The sequence below is a fragment of the Oryctolagus cuniculus genome, chromosome 5 (genome assembly GCF_051225735.1).
Source record: "Oryctolagus cuniculus isolate XC-2025 breed Fujian yellow rabbit chromosome 5, ASM5122573v1, whole genome shotgun sequence".
Lineage (NCBI taxonomy): Eukaryota > Metazoa > Chordata > Mammalia > Lagomorpha > Leporidae > Oryctolagus > Oryctolagus cuniculus.
In genome coordinates, this window is record NC_142871.1 from 139004719 (window position 1) to 139022946 (window position 18228).

The following is an 18228-nucleotide window of genomic DNA, read 5'->3' on the forward strand; positions in this document are numbered from 1 at the left end:
TGGCCATCACAGTCAAAACTGGGCCAGGCAGAAACCAGGAGCCAGGAGCTTCTTTGGGGTCTCCCACGTGCATGCAGGGGCCCAAGCACTTGGACCATGCCCCACTGCTTTCCCAGGTGCATTAGCAGGGAGCTGGATTGGAGTGGAGCAGCCAGGACTTGAACTGGTACCATAGGTGACAGCTTTGCCAACATGCCACAGCACTGGCCCCAATAAATCTATGGGCTTCTGTTGTGGCTTAGTAGGTTAATCCACCACCTGCATCGCCAGCATCCTATAGGCCATCAGATGGAGACCTGGATGAAGCTCCTGGCTCCTGCCTTTGGCCAGGTCCAGCCCTGGCTGTTGTGGCCTTCTGGCTACGAACCAGCAGATGAAAGATCTCTCTGTGTCTCTCCTCTCTGTCTGTAACTCTGGCTTTCAAATAAATAAAAATTTTTAAAAGAAGTGATCCCTAGGCAACTGTACTTGGAGGCCATTGTTAAGTGTTGCTTTATCTGTTCTTTAGGCAGCAGTTATCTTGTCCAAGTGCCAGCACAGCATCACGTTGCTGGGAACTGTGTTTCTAGAACATTCTGACAGGCATTAAGGACAAAGTTCAAACAGGGAAACATATACCAAAGCCAAGAAGACTATACCAAATAAAGTTTGTTGTTAAAAATAATGAACAGAAAAAAAAAAAAAAAAAAAGGCTGGCACCACAGCTCACTAGGCTAATACTCCACCTGCATTGCCGGCACGCCAGGTTCTGGTCCCGGTCAGGGCACCGGATTCTGTCTTGGTTGCTCCTCTTCCAGTCCAGCTCTCTGCTGTGGCCCGGGAAGGCAATGGAGGATGGCCCAGGTGCTTGGGCCCTGCACCCACATGGGAGACCAGGAGGAAGCACCTAGCTCCTGGCTTCGGATCAGCGCAGCGGGCTGGCAGTAGCGGCCATTTAGGGGGTGAACCAACAGAAGGAAGACTTTTCTCTCTGTCTCTCTCTCTCTCTCTCACTGTCTAACTCTTCCTGTAATAATAATAATAATAATAATAATAATAATGAACAGGGTTATCCTTAATCAAAGGTAGAAAGCTCTCAAGGTTAGCAAGCTTGAAACAATTAGCAATTACATTTAATAGCAGCTGTAGTGCAGTGGGTAAGCTGGCACTGCAGGGTGCTGGTTGAAGTCCCAGCTGCTCCACTTCTGATCCAATTTCCTGCTAATGTGCCAGAGAAAGCATCAGAAGATGGCCCAAGTCCTTGGACCCCTGCACCCATGTGGGAGACTGAGAAGAAGCTCCTGGCTCCTGGCTTTGGCCTGCCCCAGTTCCAGCTATTGTGACTACTTCTCTCTCTCTCTCTCTCTCAATTCTGCCTTTCAAAATAAATGAAATAAATCTTTTTAAATAAAGATAGATGTGTTTTAGTTTGTTGGTTGACTATTTGTATTAAGTATAGTAACAAAAGATGTGTAACTATTGATATGCCAACAATTTTTTTTTTAGGATTTATTTACTTATTTGAAAGAGTTACAGAGAGAGGGAGAGACAGAGCGATCTTCCATCTGCTGGTTCACTATCCAGATGGCTTCAATGGCCAGGGTTGGGCCAGGCTGAAGCCAAGAGCCAGGGGAGTTTTCCAGGTATCCCACCTGGCGGGAAGGGGCCCAAGAATTTGGGTAATCTTCTGCTGCCTTTCCCAGGCCATTTGCAGGGAGCTGGATTGGAAATGGAGCAGCCGGGTCTCGAACCAGCACCTGTATGGGATGCAGGCATTGCAGACAGCAGTTCTATTCACTACACCACAATGCCAGCCCTGATATGCCAATAACTTATACTACATCTTGTTGTGAGAACAGATTTTCCCTGAACTCAACATAGATATGATTACCTTGCCATGAGAACCTACAATGCCTCAGAAAAATTTTGAATTTTATAGTAATTAACCTGAGGGAAAAGCAAACAGCTTTGTTTACAACAGCAAACAGCTTTCTGTTTACAAAGCTGTCCCAAAGCACTGAGTACAACTGAAGTAACACAGACACACACACACACACACACACACACCCCAAGGTCTTTCAATAAAAGAATTTGGTGCCGGCACTGTGGCTTAGCAGGTAAAGCCAACGCCTGCAGTGCCAGCATTCCATATGGGCACCAGTTCAAGTTCCTGCTGCTCCACTTCCGATCCAGCTCTCTGCCATAGCCTGGGACAGCAGTAGAAGATGGCCCAAGTCCTTGGGCCCCTGCACCCACGTGGGAGACTGGGAAGAAACTGGCTGCTGGCTTTGGATTGGTGGCATTCCAGCTGTTGCAGCCACTTTGGGGAGTGAACCAGCAGATGGAAGACTTTTGCCGCATTCTCTCTCTCTGCCTCTTTCTCTCTGTAACTCTCTTCCTTTCAAATAAATAAAGATATATTTTTAAAATGAAAATAAAAAAGTAAGAGTCTGTTGTGTTCTGCATTGCCCAGACAGAAAGAACCAGCAAGACTCACTGAAATACAAGGAACAAAGGGACTTTATTTGTAGGTCCAGCATGCTGGGGCCCCGGCCTCCCATGCAGTGCAGTGCTGGGAGACCAAGACCCCCTTCTCTTTGTTCCCGGAGTTTTTATAGTCCCGGAGTAAACAAGTATTGCGTCCGCATTCCTTCCTTCCCCTGGCCCTGCAGGACCAAGGACTGCCCACCTTATTGGTTGCCCCACCTGGTCCTGCCGGACCAAGGACTGCCCAGTGTCAGGTTTTATCTTTTCATACCAGGTGCATCCTGGGCCTAGCCAGTTCCTTTGTCTTGTGAGAAGCCTGTCATGGCGGGGCTCTGGTCTCTCACAGGTCTAGAAGGGTGGGGCAGTGCTGTGGTGTAGCAGGTTGGGCTGCCACCTTGATGCCAGTACTCATGTAAGTGCAGCTTCCTGTCCCAGCTGTCCAGCTTCCAACCCAGTTCCCTGCTAAAGACCCAGGGAAAGCATCAGAAAATGGACAAAGTTTTGGGCCCCTACCACCCACATAGGAGACCTAGATGGAGCTCCTCGCTCCTGGCTTCTGGCCCAGTGCTGGTCATTGTGGCTATCTGGGGAGTGAACCAGTGAATGGAAGATCTCTCTCTCTCTCTCTCTCTCTCTCTCTCTCTCTCTGCTTCACTATAACTCTTTCAAATAAATATATATATATTTTTTTTAAAAAAAAAGAACATTTGTTAGTCTCCATCAATCTGATTGCAGGTGATTTTAGAGAATAATAACTGCAGATGATAAAAAACCATTTTAAATATTCCAGGACGCTGGGTCAGAAATCTTCCAGGGGTTAAGGCTCGCGCCCCGCCCTCCTGCTCCCCGGGACCCGTTAGAGACCGGGGCGCCCGCCCTCCGCGGAGGGAACTTTCCAGACGCTTCTGGGAGTCCCTGGAGCGGCCCGGAGCCCCGGGGCGGGGGAGCCGCGGCGGGAGGCGGCTGTGGGCTCGGCCTGCGCGGCGGCGGTGCCCGGGCCCCTTAGTGTTAATCGGGAACTGCAGGGCGGGTGAGGCTGCGGCCCTGACACTGGTTCCGCGGTTTAAGGTGGGACTGAGGGCTCCGTGGGTGCGCGGACTCCCAGAGCGCAGAGGGTGCCCGGCTTTCCCGCAGTTGACGGCGCTCGGCGAGCTGTGGCCGCTGTGAGGGCCCGTGTGTGGGGGCGGCGGGGAAGGGGCGCCTTCGGGTCACCGTCCCGGGGTCCAGATGGGGGGGGGGGCGCTTCCGGAGGGCGCTCTGCCCCTCCCTCCGCACCCGGCCCCTCCCCGCGGAGCGCTCTCCTCATAGTTTAAAGTGGGAACCGGAGAGAACGGTGCAGTGTAATTTTCGACACTGTTTTTCATTGCAGTGTGGAATATCGGGCCAGGGTGCTTGGAGTAGAAAAGACCCGCGACCCCGTGGACAGCAGGTGTTAGGATGCGGGTGCGGCTCTGACCGGGGACGAGGAGCGCTGAGGTGGGGGAGGACAGCGCTGCCTCAGTTGCTCCTCTTTGATTTGTCCTGGATCCGGGTTTTAGCAAGAAAAATGATAAATAATTAGGGTCTGGCGCTGCTGCGTAGGAGGTAAAGCTACCGCCTGCAGAGCCAGCATCACATGTGAGTGCCAATTAGAGTCCTGGCTGTTCCACTTCCTATGGAGCTCTCCTCTCCGGCCTGGAAGAGCAGTAGAAGATGGCGCAAGTCCTTGGGCCCCTGCACCCACGTGGGAGACCCGGAAGAAGCTCCTGGCTCCTGGCTTCTGATGGCGCACTTCAGGAGTTAACTAGTGGATGGAAGGCATCCTCTCCTTTTCCTCTTCCTCTTCCTCTTCCTCTCTGCCTGCCTGTAAATCTGCCTTTCAAATAAAGATATCTTTTAAAAATATTCATACACCATTTGCGGACTTGAAGGTTTTGGGGGCTTCTCGGGTTCCTCACCGTTCCCAGTGTGGGGTCTCCCTTCTGAATTTTTGGTTCATTTTGGTTACTGACGGGGGCCAGCATTAATTAGAGTCCCAGTTTGAGCTTCTGCCTGTGGTTGTGCCACTAAATTCCTCAACACCTTTATTGTAAATGTTAAGGAGTGGAGAGCTCACAGGGTGGGGCGGGCTGCTCCGGCTTCTTGAACAGCAAACAGGCACCACAGCTGTTTGGCAGGGGTCCTGGTGAAGCACATTGTCTGGGCAAGCGGAAGGGTTGAAGCCAGATTCTGGTTTAGCTCCTGTAAAACCGCGGGTTGTTTGTTAATTCACCCATTCAGGTTTTATCCTAGAGACCAATGCCCCGCGTGTCTCCCTCTTGTTTTAACAGAACATTTAGTAATTTATTTTGCCCTTTTGGCCTTTGTCCTTTGGGAGATGGCAAGATCCCCTGTTAGGCGCCTGAAATGAAAAAGTGAGGGACGTTAAAGTAACAGTACTGAGTTCACATCCCATGGAAAAAAATTAACCCATTGCTAGAGCATATTTTTAATTTATCTTTTTTTAAAGATTTATTTATTTGAAAGGCAGAGTTACAGAGAGGCAGAGGCAGAGGGGGGGGGTGTATCTTCCATCCGCTGGTTAACTTCCCTATGGCCACAGATCCAAAGCCAGGAGCCAGGAGTTTCTTCCAGGTCTCCCTCATGGGTGCAGGAGCCCAAGGACTTGGACCATCCTCTACTGTTTTCCCAGGCCATACCAGAGAGCTGGATCAGAAGAAGAGCAGCTGGGACTCAAACCAGCACCCATATGGGATGCTGGCACTGCAGGCGGCAGCTTCACCCGCTATGCCACAGCGCCGGCCCAACTATACCATTTTGTCTTCTGCACAAGTGACAGGAGGCAGTTTTTGATGATTGTCTACTTCCTTTCAATTGGCATTTTCAGACTCTTTCTCTTACCCCCCTCTCCCAACCCCCCACCCACCCACAATCAAAACACTTCTTTCTGGGATCCAAGGATATCCAATAGTTTATTTCCACATTTGCTGATATAAACCCATATTGCAAGAGATAACAATTCTGCGGTGTGCAGGTGCACACTTGTGCAGGTAGAGAATACTTTGGCAATCAGATGCAGCTCCCAAGTGAGTCACCTCCCCAGTCTGGTCAGACAAGTCAAACCTGAGGAATTTTCCATTTCTCTGTATGGTCTCTGGCTGCAGATTCCCCCACGCTTTCATCCTCAATGCCTAGTGTTATAGACCCTAAGTCTCACCCCTGCCTGTGGAATCTTTCTCACCATCCACCACCACCACCACTGGCACTTCTGAATTCTCTTCTTTCTACTCCACAAATTTGCAATTCAGAGTTCGAAGCCGATGGCATCTAGCACATCTCCTTCGGCAGGCAGGCGGGGTGATGAGGCTCTGCTACTGCTGCTGCTGGGGTGGCAGAAAACCTCCACCGGGCGTGTCCTCCGGGAACCCGCCGATCGATCGTCTACTCCTGTGGTCAAGTCTACAGTATTATAGTTGACCTACTTTCTGTGTACCGTTTGTCTCTATGGATTGACCTGGGAAGCTACACATCGACATTCCGTGTCTGTTTCTCGACAAGAGGGTCATGTGGATTCTGTCTTTTGGGCTGGATGGTTCCCAAGACAGAAGCCCAGTGACGGGCTTGATTGCTATCTAAGGTGACTACAAGAACCCCAGGAAGATTTTAATCTGATTAATTATAAAGTTAGACTTTTTAAGATGGGTTTGGAGTTTAGAAGATGGGTGGGCTGTCAGGTACTTTTAGGGGGGAAGGGGACCAGCGAGAAGAGGGCAAGAACAGTGACTTCCACAGCAGCGAGAGGGTTCGGGGGGCAGCGCCTTCCTCCACCTCATGTTACAGGATCTTCTTTCCTTCTCTCACCTTTTACTCATAGTTTCTCCAACAGTATTGCTTTCTCCTCGAGTGCATGCATTTGGTATAATTCTAAATTTATCCAGAAGAAAGCAAAAGAGTTAACATAGGAGGCCCACAGGCAGCTGTTCTTAAAAACTAAATTGCAAAAGCTGCAGTGATATGGGAGCCCTGATATTTCCAGCCACGTCAAAAAAACTAAATAAAACAACAACAACAACAACAACAAAAGCCTGGGTTTTTATCTGCTTGCTGCTTCCTTGTTGAAGCTGCTTTTCTTATCCTTTTCCAATCAATCATTAAACAGATAAGTCTCCATCTGCTTATCTTTAAAGCCTGTTTCAGAATATGCACTCAGAAGTTTGCTCCGCCCACCCCTCCTTTTTTTTTTTTTTTTTTTTTTGCAGGAGATCTCACACTGTTGCATCTGACAACCCAGTCGTTCCTACTGAGGCTGGGAACCACTACCAGGAGCATCGAGTTACTTTCAGCTGAACCTAAAAACTGTTATAAGATCTCTAGGCACAGGCCATTCAATTCAAACTTTCCATGTTCACAGTGAGCACCAGGATCAAGGAGGTTCTGAGGCTTGATCTGGTCACCCAGATGACAGGTAAACTTCAGTGAGGGGACCTACGTGTCCTTGCACTGTTTTACAGGCTCCCTAACCTGAGTGTTTCATTCTCTAAAAGGAGGAAAACAGGGGCTGGCTGTGGCTCAGCCCCCATATGAGCAACATTCCAGTCCAGGCTGGTCTGCTTCTGATCCAGCACCCTGCCAATGCAGCTGGGAAAGTAGCAGAAAACAGTCCAAGTTCACGGGCCCTGTCGTCCACTTGGGGTACCCGGATGGAATTCCAGGCTCCTGGCTCCAGCCTCCAGCCTTGGCCCAGCCATGACTATTGCAGCCATTTTGGAGAGTGGATGGTAATGAAAGACCACTTAGTCTCTCTATGTGTGTCTTTCCCCCTCTGTGGGTACTCTGCCCTTCAAATAATAAAGGAAAGCTTTCAAAACAAACGTAAATAAGAGGAGGCAAACAAATAGGCACAGAGGAAGGGGGCGGGAGTAAAGCCAGGCCAAGGGAGCATCCTCAGCACCTAGGGTATGTGCCCCCCACAGTCTCCCCCTCCCCCTTCCAGCTTCTCCTAGCCCAGCCCCCACCTCCCTACAGAACAGGCTGGCAGTCAGAATCGGGAGAAACCAGGCGCAGCCCCGGGCCTTGGCAAGGCTGGGAGGTGGTTCACAGAACCTTCTGGATGCTAAATGTTGAGTCCTGACTCAGCCTGATATCCCAGGACAGGGGTGGGGTTGGGGTTGGGGTTGGTGCCTGGGGTGGAGTCCTTGTTTGTTGAGGAGTGTTCTAATTATAGCGACAGGACTGTCCTGCCTGCCTGACCTGAGGATTCCTGGCACCGCCAACAATAGGGCAAAGCAGACCAAGCCAGAGCAACTGGGACACAGGGGGCCGGGCCGGGAGGCAGGGCGCCGCGGAGCTGGGACCTGGAGCCCGCGCCTTCCGCGGGCCGCCGCCTCCCCGCCCCCTCCAGGCCCTGGGCCCCCTGTGGACCTGTGGCAGGGAGCGGCTCTGCATCCCGGGCTGCCCGGAAGCCGCCTGTGCACCTGCCCCTGCTCCTCCGCGGTGCCCTCTCCCTGGCGGACACGGGTGGGCGGGCCGCGTGGGGCGAGGATTCCGCCCCTGCCCCCACTGCGCCCCGCTTCAGGAAATGTCCGTTTGGGTAGCGGTGCTAGGAGAAGGAGAGGGGCCGAGCTGCACGGGATCCCCCAGGGATACCCAGGGGGCACCCCGAGGACAGGCGCAGAGACCACCTAGAGGGGAGACCCCAATCCCGGCTCCTCACCGACGCAGCCCCAGCTTGACTTTGAGCCCCAAGCCCTGCTCCTTGCCACTTCTCTCACTTTTAAGAAAGTGAATTTTAGGGGCCAGCTTGTGGTTAAGCCCACCGCTGGTTTCCTCCACTCTGGTCCAGCTCCTTTCTAATGTGCCAGGGAAAGCCCAGGTGGGAGACCAGGATAAAGCTCTGTGCTCTTGGCTTCCTTGTAGCCATTTGGGGAGTGACCAGTGGTTGGGAGATCTCTGCCTCTGTCTCTCCCTCCATCCATCTTGGTTACTTTTTTTTTTTTTTTTTTTTTGACAGGCAGAGTGGACAGTAAGAGAGAGAAACAGAGAGAAAGGTCTTCCTTTGCCGTTGGTTCACCCTCCAATGGCCGCCACAGCCGGCGCACTGCGGCCGGCGCACGGCACTGATCCGATGGCAGGTGCCAGGTGCTTCTCCTGGTCTCCCATGGGGTGCAGGGCCCAAGCACTTGGGCCATCCTCCACTGCACTCCCTGGCCACAGCAGAGAGCTGGCCTGAAGAGGGGCAACCGGGACAGAATCCGGCGCCCCGACCGGGACTAGAACCCGGTGTGCCGGCGCACAAGGCAGAGGATTAGCCTAGTGAGCCGCGGTGCCAGTGTGGTTACTTTTCCTTTCAAATAAAAAAATGAACATTTAAAAGGAAAAAAAAAAAAAAAAGAAAAGGTGAATTTTGTGTAGCCCTGGTACTTTTCTCAGAATCTTTTCTTTTTGAAGATTTTATTTATTTGAAAGGCAGAATCAGAGACAGAGGCACACAGAGAGACATCTTCCACAGCTGGTTCACTCCCCAAACAGCCACGGGCCGGTGGGGGGGGTGGGGTTAAGGTCAGTCTGAAACCAGCAGCCAGAAGTTTGTTCCGGATCTCCCACTAGGTGCAGGGACCCACGCATCTGGGCCATCTTCCCCTGCTTTTCCCTGGGCACACTGGCAGGGAGCTAACCTGCCGCGCCACAGCAGTGGCCCTTTTTGTAATCTTTTGAAGATCAGGAATCTTTCAGGAGTATACAGTTATGAACAAAGCAGTATTCTGTGTTCAGATGCCTTATACAACTATTCTTAACTACCATGTCTCCTGCCTTCCGAGGACTAGCATAGGAAGACCTAGGTGCTTGGAATCAGGGAAGATATTTGATTTTTAAAGATTTGTGTATTTGGGGCTGGCACTGTGGCAGAGCCATTTAAAGCCCAGACTTGCAGCACCAGCATCCCATATGGGCACCAGTTCAGGTCCCAGCTGCGCTGCTTCTGATCCAGCTCCCTGCTAATGCACCTGGGAGGGCATGGGAGGATGGTTGAAGTCTTTGGGCCACTGCACCCAAGTGGGAGACCCGGAAAAAGCTCCTGGCTGCTGGCTTCTGGCCTAGCCCTGGCTGATGCAGCCATATGGGGAGTGAACTAGCAGATGGAAGACTTCTCTCTCTACCTCTCTTTACCTCTGTCTTTACAATACATAAAATAAATCTTTTTTTAAAAAAAGATTTATGTTGAAAGACCAGAATTGTGGCATAAGCCACCGTTTGCTGTGCTGGCATCCCATATGGGTGCTGGTTTGAGTTCTGGCTGTTCCACTTCTGATCCAGCTCCCTGTTAATGCACCTCGGAGGGCATCAGAGGATGCCCCAAGTACTTGGGCCCCTGCACCCATGTAGGACACTTAGATGAAGCTCCTGGCTGCTGGCTTCAGCCTGGCCTAGCCCTGGCTGTTGTGGCCATTTGGGGAGAGAACCAGTGGATGGAAGATATCTCCCTCTCTCTCTCTGCCATAAATACATAAATAAACAGAGAGAGAGAGAGAGATGTGTTTATTTGAAAGCATGACAGAGAGAGGGGGGAGAAAAACAGAGAGAGCCTCCATCTGCTTGTTCATTCCCCAAAAGCCTAATATGGCCAGCGTGGGCCAGGCCTAGGATAGGAGACAGAAACTCCATCCGGGTCTCCCACTGGGTGACAACGACTCAAGCCCCTGAGCCATCATTTGCTGCTTTTCAGGTGCATCAGCAGATAGCTGGATTGGAAGCAGAGTGCCCAAGGATTAAAGGGGCCCAGAGATATGGGGTGGGTGTCCCAAGAGGTGGCTTAGCCTGCTGTGCCACAACACCCACCTCAGGTATTCAAATTCCTTTCCACACGTATAGTTATTTTTCCTGATGCTCCTCTTTCTTAAAGTCCCTCTGCTACCCCAAACATCACTTCTTCCATAGATGGCATTGAATAGTTTTTGCTAATTCTACCATTCCCTCAACTTGACTTCCATGAGGTTATAAAGTGAACATACTCTGCTAGGGTACACAGGCAGGTAATAACTGTCAGTTTTTTAAACACATCTGGATAACCTTAACTGATCTGATGATCATAGGAGCTCTTTTCTCAACTCAAAGTTACTTTAATCTCTATCTCTTATGAGAAGTATTTGGTAGCTCCTTACCAATTTGCACCCCTTCCTAACCACCCTCTCCCAACCCCAAAGGAATAGTATTGGCTGCTGGCTTAACAAGTCACTCTGTTATCTTCAGGCCAGAGTCACAAATGCTACTGTAGGTCTAGTGGATAGAGGGCATCCTCTAACAACTGCTTGTACCCGAGACTGATGTACACTGTGACAAGATCCCCAGTGCTACAGTTTAACTACTGTGTGGGTGAACTGTGCCTCTATGGGCTCTATAGGAAAGGAAGCATCTCTTAGATTTCTTTTCCAGTTCTCCACTGCCAAAGCAGAGTGCACCTGTATGTGCCATTCCTGAAATTCTGCATTTTACTCAACATTCAGTGAAAGTTTGTTGGGCTTTGGGTTATGTACCAATAAATAAAGTGCTTTTATGTTATGTTGATAGTAGTGATTTTTTTTTTCAAAAGAAGTATTTACTTATTTGAAAGGCAGAGTTAGAGAGAGAGAGAGAGAGAGAGAGAGAGAGAGAGAATCTTCCATCTGTTGGTTCACTTCCAAATACCCTCAATGGCCATGGCTGAGTCAAGCTGAAGCCCGGAACCTGGAACTCCATCTCGACCTCTCATGTGCGTCCAGGGGCCCCAAGACTGGGCCATTTCCAGCTGCTTTCTCAGGCCCATTAGTACAGAACTGGATAGGAAATGGAACAGGCGGGGACTCGAATCAGTGCCCATATGGAATGCTGGCCTCACAGGCAGAGGCTTAACCCTCTGTGCCACAAGGAGGGCCCCTGTTGTACTGTCCTTTGTTGAAAAATTCACTAATATAAAATTAACCATTTTGAAGTGTGCCATTCACTAGTATTTATTTTGTTTTTATAAAGATTTATTTATTTATTTGAAAGGCAGAGTTACAGTGAGGCAGAGGCAGAGAGAGCATGAGAAAGCAAAAGCAAGAGCGAGAGAGAGAGGTCTTCCATCAACTGGTTCACTCCCCAGATGGCTGCAATGGCCAAAACCATGCCAATCTGAAACCAGGAGCCAAGAGCTTCTTCCAGGTCTCCCACACAGGTGCAAGGGCCTAAGGATTTGGGCCATCTTTTACTGCTTTCCCAGGCCATAGCAGAGAGCTGGATCAGAAGTGGAGCAGCCAGGACTCAAACCGGTGCCCATAGGGGATGCCGGCACTGCAAGCAATGGCTTTACCCGCTACACCACAGCGCCGGCTCTGTTCAGTGGTATTTAGTACCTTTACAATGTTATCCAATTATCACTTCTATGTAGTTGCAAGACACTTTCTTCCTTTCAGATACAACCAATTTTTATATTTAAAATGTTTTTTAAAGTTTTATTTATTTGAAAGGCAGAGTGATTAAAAAGGGGAAGGGGGACACGGGAGAGACAGAGATTTCCCATCTGCCGGCTCACTTACCAAATGGCTGCCACAGCCAGGGCTGGGCTGGGTTGAATCCAGGAGCCTGGGACTCTGTCCATTTCTCCTGCATGGGTGTCTGGCAGCCAAGCATTTGGACCATCTTGTGCTACTTCCCCAGGTAAATTCACAGCGAGCTGGGTAAGAGGTGGAGCAGCTGGAGCTCACATGGGATGATGGCAGCCCAGGCCATGACTTAAGCTGTTGCAATACACCAGTCCTACAACCAAGTTTCAAAGAGGTTTACTACCTAAAGCTGTGGAGGGCGTTACTTCTAGGATGTCTGCATACAGGGCATAAAGCTTCTCAAAGGCAAAGAAGTAGGGGTGGGCCTTATGGCCTAAAGGGTTAAACTGCTACTTTGCAGGTCTGTATTCCAGGTTGGAGTCCCAGTTCAAATCCCAGATACTCCAGTTCCCCAGCAGCTCCTTGCTAATAATGCCTGGGACGTAGCAGATGCTGAGTTAAGTGTTTCAGCCCAGACCACCCACACGAGAGACCCAGATGAAGCTCCTGGGTCCTGGCTTCTGCCTGGTGCAGGCTCACTGTTGCATCCAACTGCACAGTGAGCCGGCTCATGAAAGATCTCTCTTGCTCCCTCTCTGTCACTCTACCTTTCAAAAAATAAACGTTTTTGTTTTATTTTTTAAAGATTAATGTATTGGATGGCACGGTGGCCCAATAAATGGAATGGAAGACTTTCTGTTTCTTCCTCTCTCTGTCTCTGTAACTCTACCTCTCAAATAAATAAATTCTCAAGAAAAAAAAAAAAACAGAGAAGTATCCTGTATTGCGATCAGTGGAGAAGGAAGGAGTGAATACAGAATCGCAGTGGTGGTGGTTGACAGGGAGGATAATTGTTGATGTGGAGGCGGAGGCGGCTTTCAGAGGGAGAAGGTGAGACCAAGGACTCTGAAGTGATAACACTCCCCAATTAGATGAAAGTGCGGGGAATCCCCAACCAGAGGCCGCACACGCAAATGGAAAGTTCCTCAAGTCCGACCCGTCTCACTAGACTACGTGCTGATTCACTCTGGAGCTGCGTGTGTCTCGCAGCAGCACGGCCTGCCTGCACAGCGCGTGGAAGTGCACGCGCGCGCGCACACACACCCACACACACACAGGATCCTTACCGCTTGCAACATAGGTTTAGATCAGCAAATGGTGGCATACATAATTGAACGTCCTTGGATCCCAACAAAAATATTTGGATTGTAGAAATGAAAGCAGAGACAGGCACAAAGAGACAGAGAGAAGAAGAAACACTGAGAGACAGCCAGGCAGTACCTGAAAATGCCAGCTGAGCGGAAGCAGGCTTCCTCCCGCTTGTGCACGATACGTGTGTGTGTACAGCAGAGGGTTTGATTTGTTCATGGGCGTCAACACTACTACAATGTCCCTCACAGTTTCTATTCGGGTGCCTAACCAGGGACCTTGCATCCCCACAAAGGATGAAGAACAAAAAAGGCAAATTACCAAGTGTAACTGCGTTCACATAGGAGGAAGGGGATATTCAGAGCATTGGTATGCAGGATAAAAACCTAAGTGGGTGACTTCAATGCATGACAAATCACCCGGTATTACAGAGCTAGAACTGGAATTTGCCCTGCAACCCCTTCTGCCTCGCCCTCAAGTCTGCCAAAACCAGGCCCCGACGAACCGTGGTGACCCACAGTATTGGCTGTAAAAGCCTGAACGTTCTGCCAAGCCAGCCACCACTTAGTTGCTTTTAGTCTGAAAGAGAACAGTGTAGATGACACGAAGGCAGATGATCGAACGGGGGGCTCAGGTTGATGAACCTGGGCCCCCCTAACCAAGGGAAAATAAACGAGGAATCAAAGTAAGGCAGAAAGGAGGGAGGGGCTGAGGGGACCAGGCTGGGGGTGGGGGGCGACAGGAGACACCACCCAGGCTTTAAAGATCTCAAACGTTCTGTGGAAATTTTTTTTCCTGCTAACCTCCGGGTCCAGTCACAGGCAAAGAGGAGCGACTCACTGAGCGCTACCTCTTACACCTCAGCACTCCCCGTCCTCGGTGGAGCCGCACCATCATCCTAACACCTGCTGTCCACGGGGTCGCAGGTCTTTTCTACTCCAAGCACCCTGGCCTCAATATTCCACACTGCAATGAAAAACAGTGTCCGAAATTACACTGCACCGTTCTCTACGGTTCCCACTTTAAACTATGAGGAGAGCGCTCTGCGGGGGTGGGCCGGGTGCGGAGGGAGGGGCAGAGCGCCCTCGGCCAGCGCCCCCCCCCCATCTGGACCCCGGGACGGCGACCCGAAGGCGCCCCTTCCCCGCCGCCCCCACACACGGGCCCTCAGAGCGGCCACAGCTCGCCGAGCGCCGTCAACTGAGGGAAAGCCGGGCACCCTCTGCGCTCTGGGAGTCCGCGCACCCACGGAGCCCTCAGTCCCACCTTAAACCGCGGAACCAGTGTCAGGGCCGCAGCCTCACCCGCCCTGCAGTTCCCGATTAACACTAAGGGGCCCGGGCACCGCCGCCGCGCAGGCCGAGCCCACAGCCGCCTCCCGCCGCGGCTCCCCCGCCCCGGGGCTCCGGGCCGCTCCAGGGACTCCCAGAAGCGTCTGGAAAGTTCCCTCCGCGGAGGGCGGGCGCCCCGGTCTCTAACGGGTACTAGGGGCCCGAGGGCGGGGCGCGAGCGAAACCCCTGGAAGATTCCTGACCGGCGGCCGCCCCGAGCTCGCTGATTGGCCGAGGCGGCGGCAGGCGGGGCGCGGCCGCGGCGGGTAAAGGCGGCTGCGGGCGCCCAGGGCGAACGACAGGACCCGGGCGGCCCCAGACAGCGGCTGACTGCAGCGCAGGCGACCACGACCCTGCTCGGCGGCCGCACCCCCAGCGCGAAGCCCGCGGCCCCACAGCCTCCGAGGCCCACTCTGCGCGGCGCCGTCCGCCTCCCGCTTCCGGCAAGCACCCGGCCCGCAGCCGCCTTCCTCGCCCGCCGGCCCCAGACCCCCGGCTCGGTGCGCGGCCGAGAGCGCGCGGCAGCAGCGCCATGGCCAAAGGCACGGCGATCGGCATCGACCTGGGCACGACGTACTCGTGCGTGGGCGTGTTCCAGCACGGCAAGGTGGAGATCATCGCCAACGACCAGGGCAACCGCACGACGCCCAGCTACGTGGCCTTCACCGACACGGAGCGGCTGATCGGCGACGCGGCCAAGAACCAGGTGGCGCTGAACCCGCAGAACACGGTGTTCGACGCGAAGCGGCTGATCGGCCGCAAGTTCGGCGACCCGGTGGTGCAGGCCGACATGAAGCACTGGCCGTTCCAGGTGGTGAGCGAGGGCGACAAGCCCAAGGTGCAGGTGAGCTACAAGGGCGAGAGCAAGGCGTTCTACCCGGAGGAGATCTCGTCCATGGTGCTGAGCAAGATGAAGGAGATCGCCGAGGCGTACCTGGGCCAGCCGGTGAGCAACGCGGTGATCACGGTGCCGGCCTACTTCAACGACTCGCAGCGGCAGGCCACGAAGGACGCGGGGGTGATCGCGGGGCTGAACGTGCTGCGCATCATCAACGAGCCCACGGCGGCCGCCATCGCCTACGGGCTGGACCGCAGCGGCAAGGGCGAGCGCCACGTGCTCATCTTCGACCTGGGCGGGGGCACGTTCGACGTGTCGGTGCTGACGATCGACGACGGCATCTTCGAGGTGAAGGCCACGGCGGGCGACACGCACCTGGGCGGCGAGGACTTCGACAACCGGCTGGTGGGCCACTTCGTGGAGGAGTTCAAGCGGAAGCACAAGAAGGACCTGAGCGGCAACAAGCGCGCGGTGCGGCGGCTGCGCACGGCGTGCGAGCGCGCCAAGAGGACCCTGTCGTCCAGCACGCAGGCCAACCTGGAGATCGACTCGCTGTTCGAGGGCATCGACTTCTACACGTCCATCACCAGGGCGCGGTTCGAGGAGCTGTGCTCGGACCTGTTCCGCGGCACGCTGGAGCCCGTGGAGAAGGCGCTGCGCGACGCCAAGCTGGACAAGGCGCAGATCCACGACGTGGTGCTGGTGGGCGGCTCCACGCGCATCCCCAAGGTGCAGAAGCTGCTGCAGGACTTCTTCCACGGGCGCGACCTCAACAAGAGCATCAACCCGGACGAGGCGGTGGCCTACGGGGCGGCGGTGCAGGCGGCCATCCTGATGGGCGACCAGTCGGAGAAGGTGCAGGACCTGCTGCTGCTGGACGTGGCGCCGCTGTCGCTGGGGCTGGAGACGGCGGGCGGCGTGATGACGCCGCTGATCAAGCGCAACTCCACCATCCCCACCAAGCAGACGCAGGTGTTCACCACGTACTCGGACAACCAGCCCGGCGTGCTGATCCAGGTGTACGAGGGCGAGCGGGCCATGACGCGCGACAACAACCTGCTGGGGCGCTTCGAGCTCAGCGGCATCCCGCCGGCGCCGCGCGGCGTGCCGCAGATCGAGGTCACCTTCGACATCGACGCCAACGGCATCCTGCACGTCACGGCCACCGACAAGAGCACGGGCAAGGCCAACAAGATCACCATCACCAACGACAAGGGCCGCCTGAGCAAGGAGCAGATCGAGCGCATGGTGCAGGAGGCCGAGAAGTACAAGGCCGAGGACGAGGTGCAGCGCGAGCGCGTGGCGGCCAAGAACGCGCTCGAGTCCTACGCCTTCCACATGAAGAGCGCCGTGGAGGACGACGGGCTCAAGGGCAAGATCAGCGAGGCGGACAAGCGGCGCGTGCTGGACAAGTGCCAGGAGGTCCTCTCCTGGCTGGACGCCAACACCCTGGCCGACAAGGACGAGTTCGAGCACAAGCGGAAGGAGCTGGAGCAGGTGTGCAACCCGGTCATCAGCGGGCTCTACCAGGGTGCGGGTGGCCCCGGGGCCGGGGCCGGGGCCGGCGGGGGCTTCGGGGCTGCAGGCGGCGGGGGCGGCCCTGGGTCCGGGCCCACCATCGAGGAGGTCGATTAGGGGCCCTTGGTGGGACACCCCACGTTTATTTTGAGAGGTGGCTGGGACCCCGGACTTTCCCTTCCCTTGTGTGCTGCTGTGCCTCAGCTCTGAGCTCCACGTGTTCTTTGCATCGGGGACTAGAGTTTTCACTGCTGCTGAACTTACTGCTTCCAGTTTTAAATGTAGCAACGGTGTATAGTCATATTTTTTGCACATTTGTACTAATGAAGCCAATTTTATTTGTTACTTCAAGGAAAATAAACCTCCATAAAATCTGAATGGTGTCTTGCTGGTTTCTCTATTTTATGTGGTCAGAAGGTGGTGAGCCGTTAGCTCACGGTGTGTGAAACTGGAGGCCTCCTGCCTCAGGTCGGGACAGGGGGTTGACAAGTTAGTTGTACTGCACTGTGATCCTTTTGAGTAAAACTTTAGCTGTATGTGTGTGGAAGGAGGGAGTCCCAACAACCCTTCTGCCCTGATTGGTTTTTGCCTAGCTGGTTGCCTCAAGGTGGATGTGCAGGTGGAGGCATGTATAGATGCCCCCCATACAAACTGGTGGGTTTTCCTCTAGACATGGGCAACAAGAAGTCAGTTGAGTCATGTTTCTCATTCCTGTAACTGTACAGATTAGAACCTTGATAACTGATCTGATTCAACATGAAGTAGAAAGAATGTCTGAAATTGGCAATGGAGAAACAATGGCTCAAGCCCTGGCCTGCCCAATTATGAAGTGCCTGAACCACTGGATACCTAGTGCTTGTTTTAAAAATGGTTTGGTCTGATGCCTTGTTGTAAAATTAATTCTACATGGATGCTGAAGTAGAAATGTCATACACCTAGCAGTTGTCACCTACAATTCAGGTACCAAAGTGAACACCTTAGGAACACGTCTCTTTAGAATATGGTGCCTCAACAGCAAGGATTGTGCAGTTTGTGAAGCTTGGCTGTCATACACACACACACACACACGCACACACACACTTCCCAGAGCCTCTGCTTCTTATCCACCCTCCTGCTAATGCATCCTTGGAGTCAGGATTTTTTGGCCCAAGTACTTGAGTCCCTGTCACCCAAAGAGGGAGACCAGGATGGAATTCCTGGCTCCTGGCTTCAGCCTGGGACAGACCTGGTTATTGTGGCCATTTGCTCAGTGAACCAATGGATAGAAGTTAGCATGTCTCCATCTCACTCTCTGTTATTCTGCCTTTTAAATAAATAACACTTTTTTTTTTAAAGCATTTTATACAAGGGTTAAGCCATTGCCTACAGGTCAGGCATCCCATATCGCAGC

At 53.1% G+C, this 18228-nt stretch overlaps 1 protein-coding gene and 1 long non-coding RNA gene across 2 annotated transcripts; both read left to right on the forward strand.

The window, feature by feature from the left end:
- The first annotated feature begins 3343 nt into the window (after positions 1 to 3343).
- Positions 3344 to 4348, forward strand: LOC138849679 (uncharacterized). The gene is made up of 2 exons (XR_011388726.2): positions 3344 to 3534; positions 3836 to 4348. It is a non-coding gene; the product is annotated as an uncharacterized LOC138849679 (long non-coding RNA).
- Positions 4349 to 14732: 10384 nt separating this feature from the next.
- LOC100354037 (heat shock 70 kDa protein 1B) lies at positions 14733 to 17216 on the forward strand. Its single transcript, XM_002714283.6, has one exon. The coding sequence runs from the start codon at positions 15015 to 15017 to the stop codon at positions 16953 to 16955; it is 1941 nt and encodes a 646-aa protein (XP_002714329.3). The 5' UTR covers positions 14733 to 15014; the 3' UTR covers positions 16956 to 17216.
- The last annotated feature ends 1012 nt before the right edge of the window (positions 17217 to 18228 follow it).

Excerpts from the sequence above, each read along its gene's own strand:
- LOC100354037 (XM_002714283.6), top strand. The coding sequence starts at position 15,015 with ATGGCCAAAGGCACGGCGATCGGCATCGACCTGGGCACGACGTACTCG.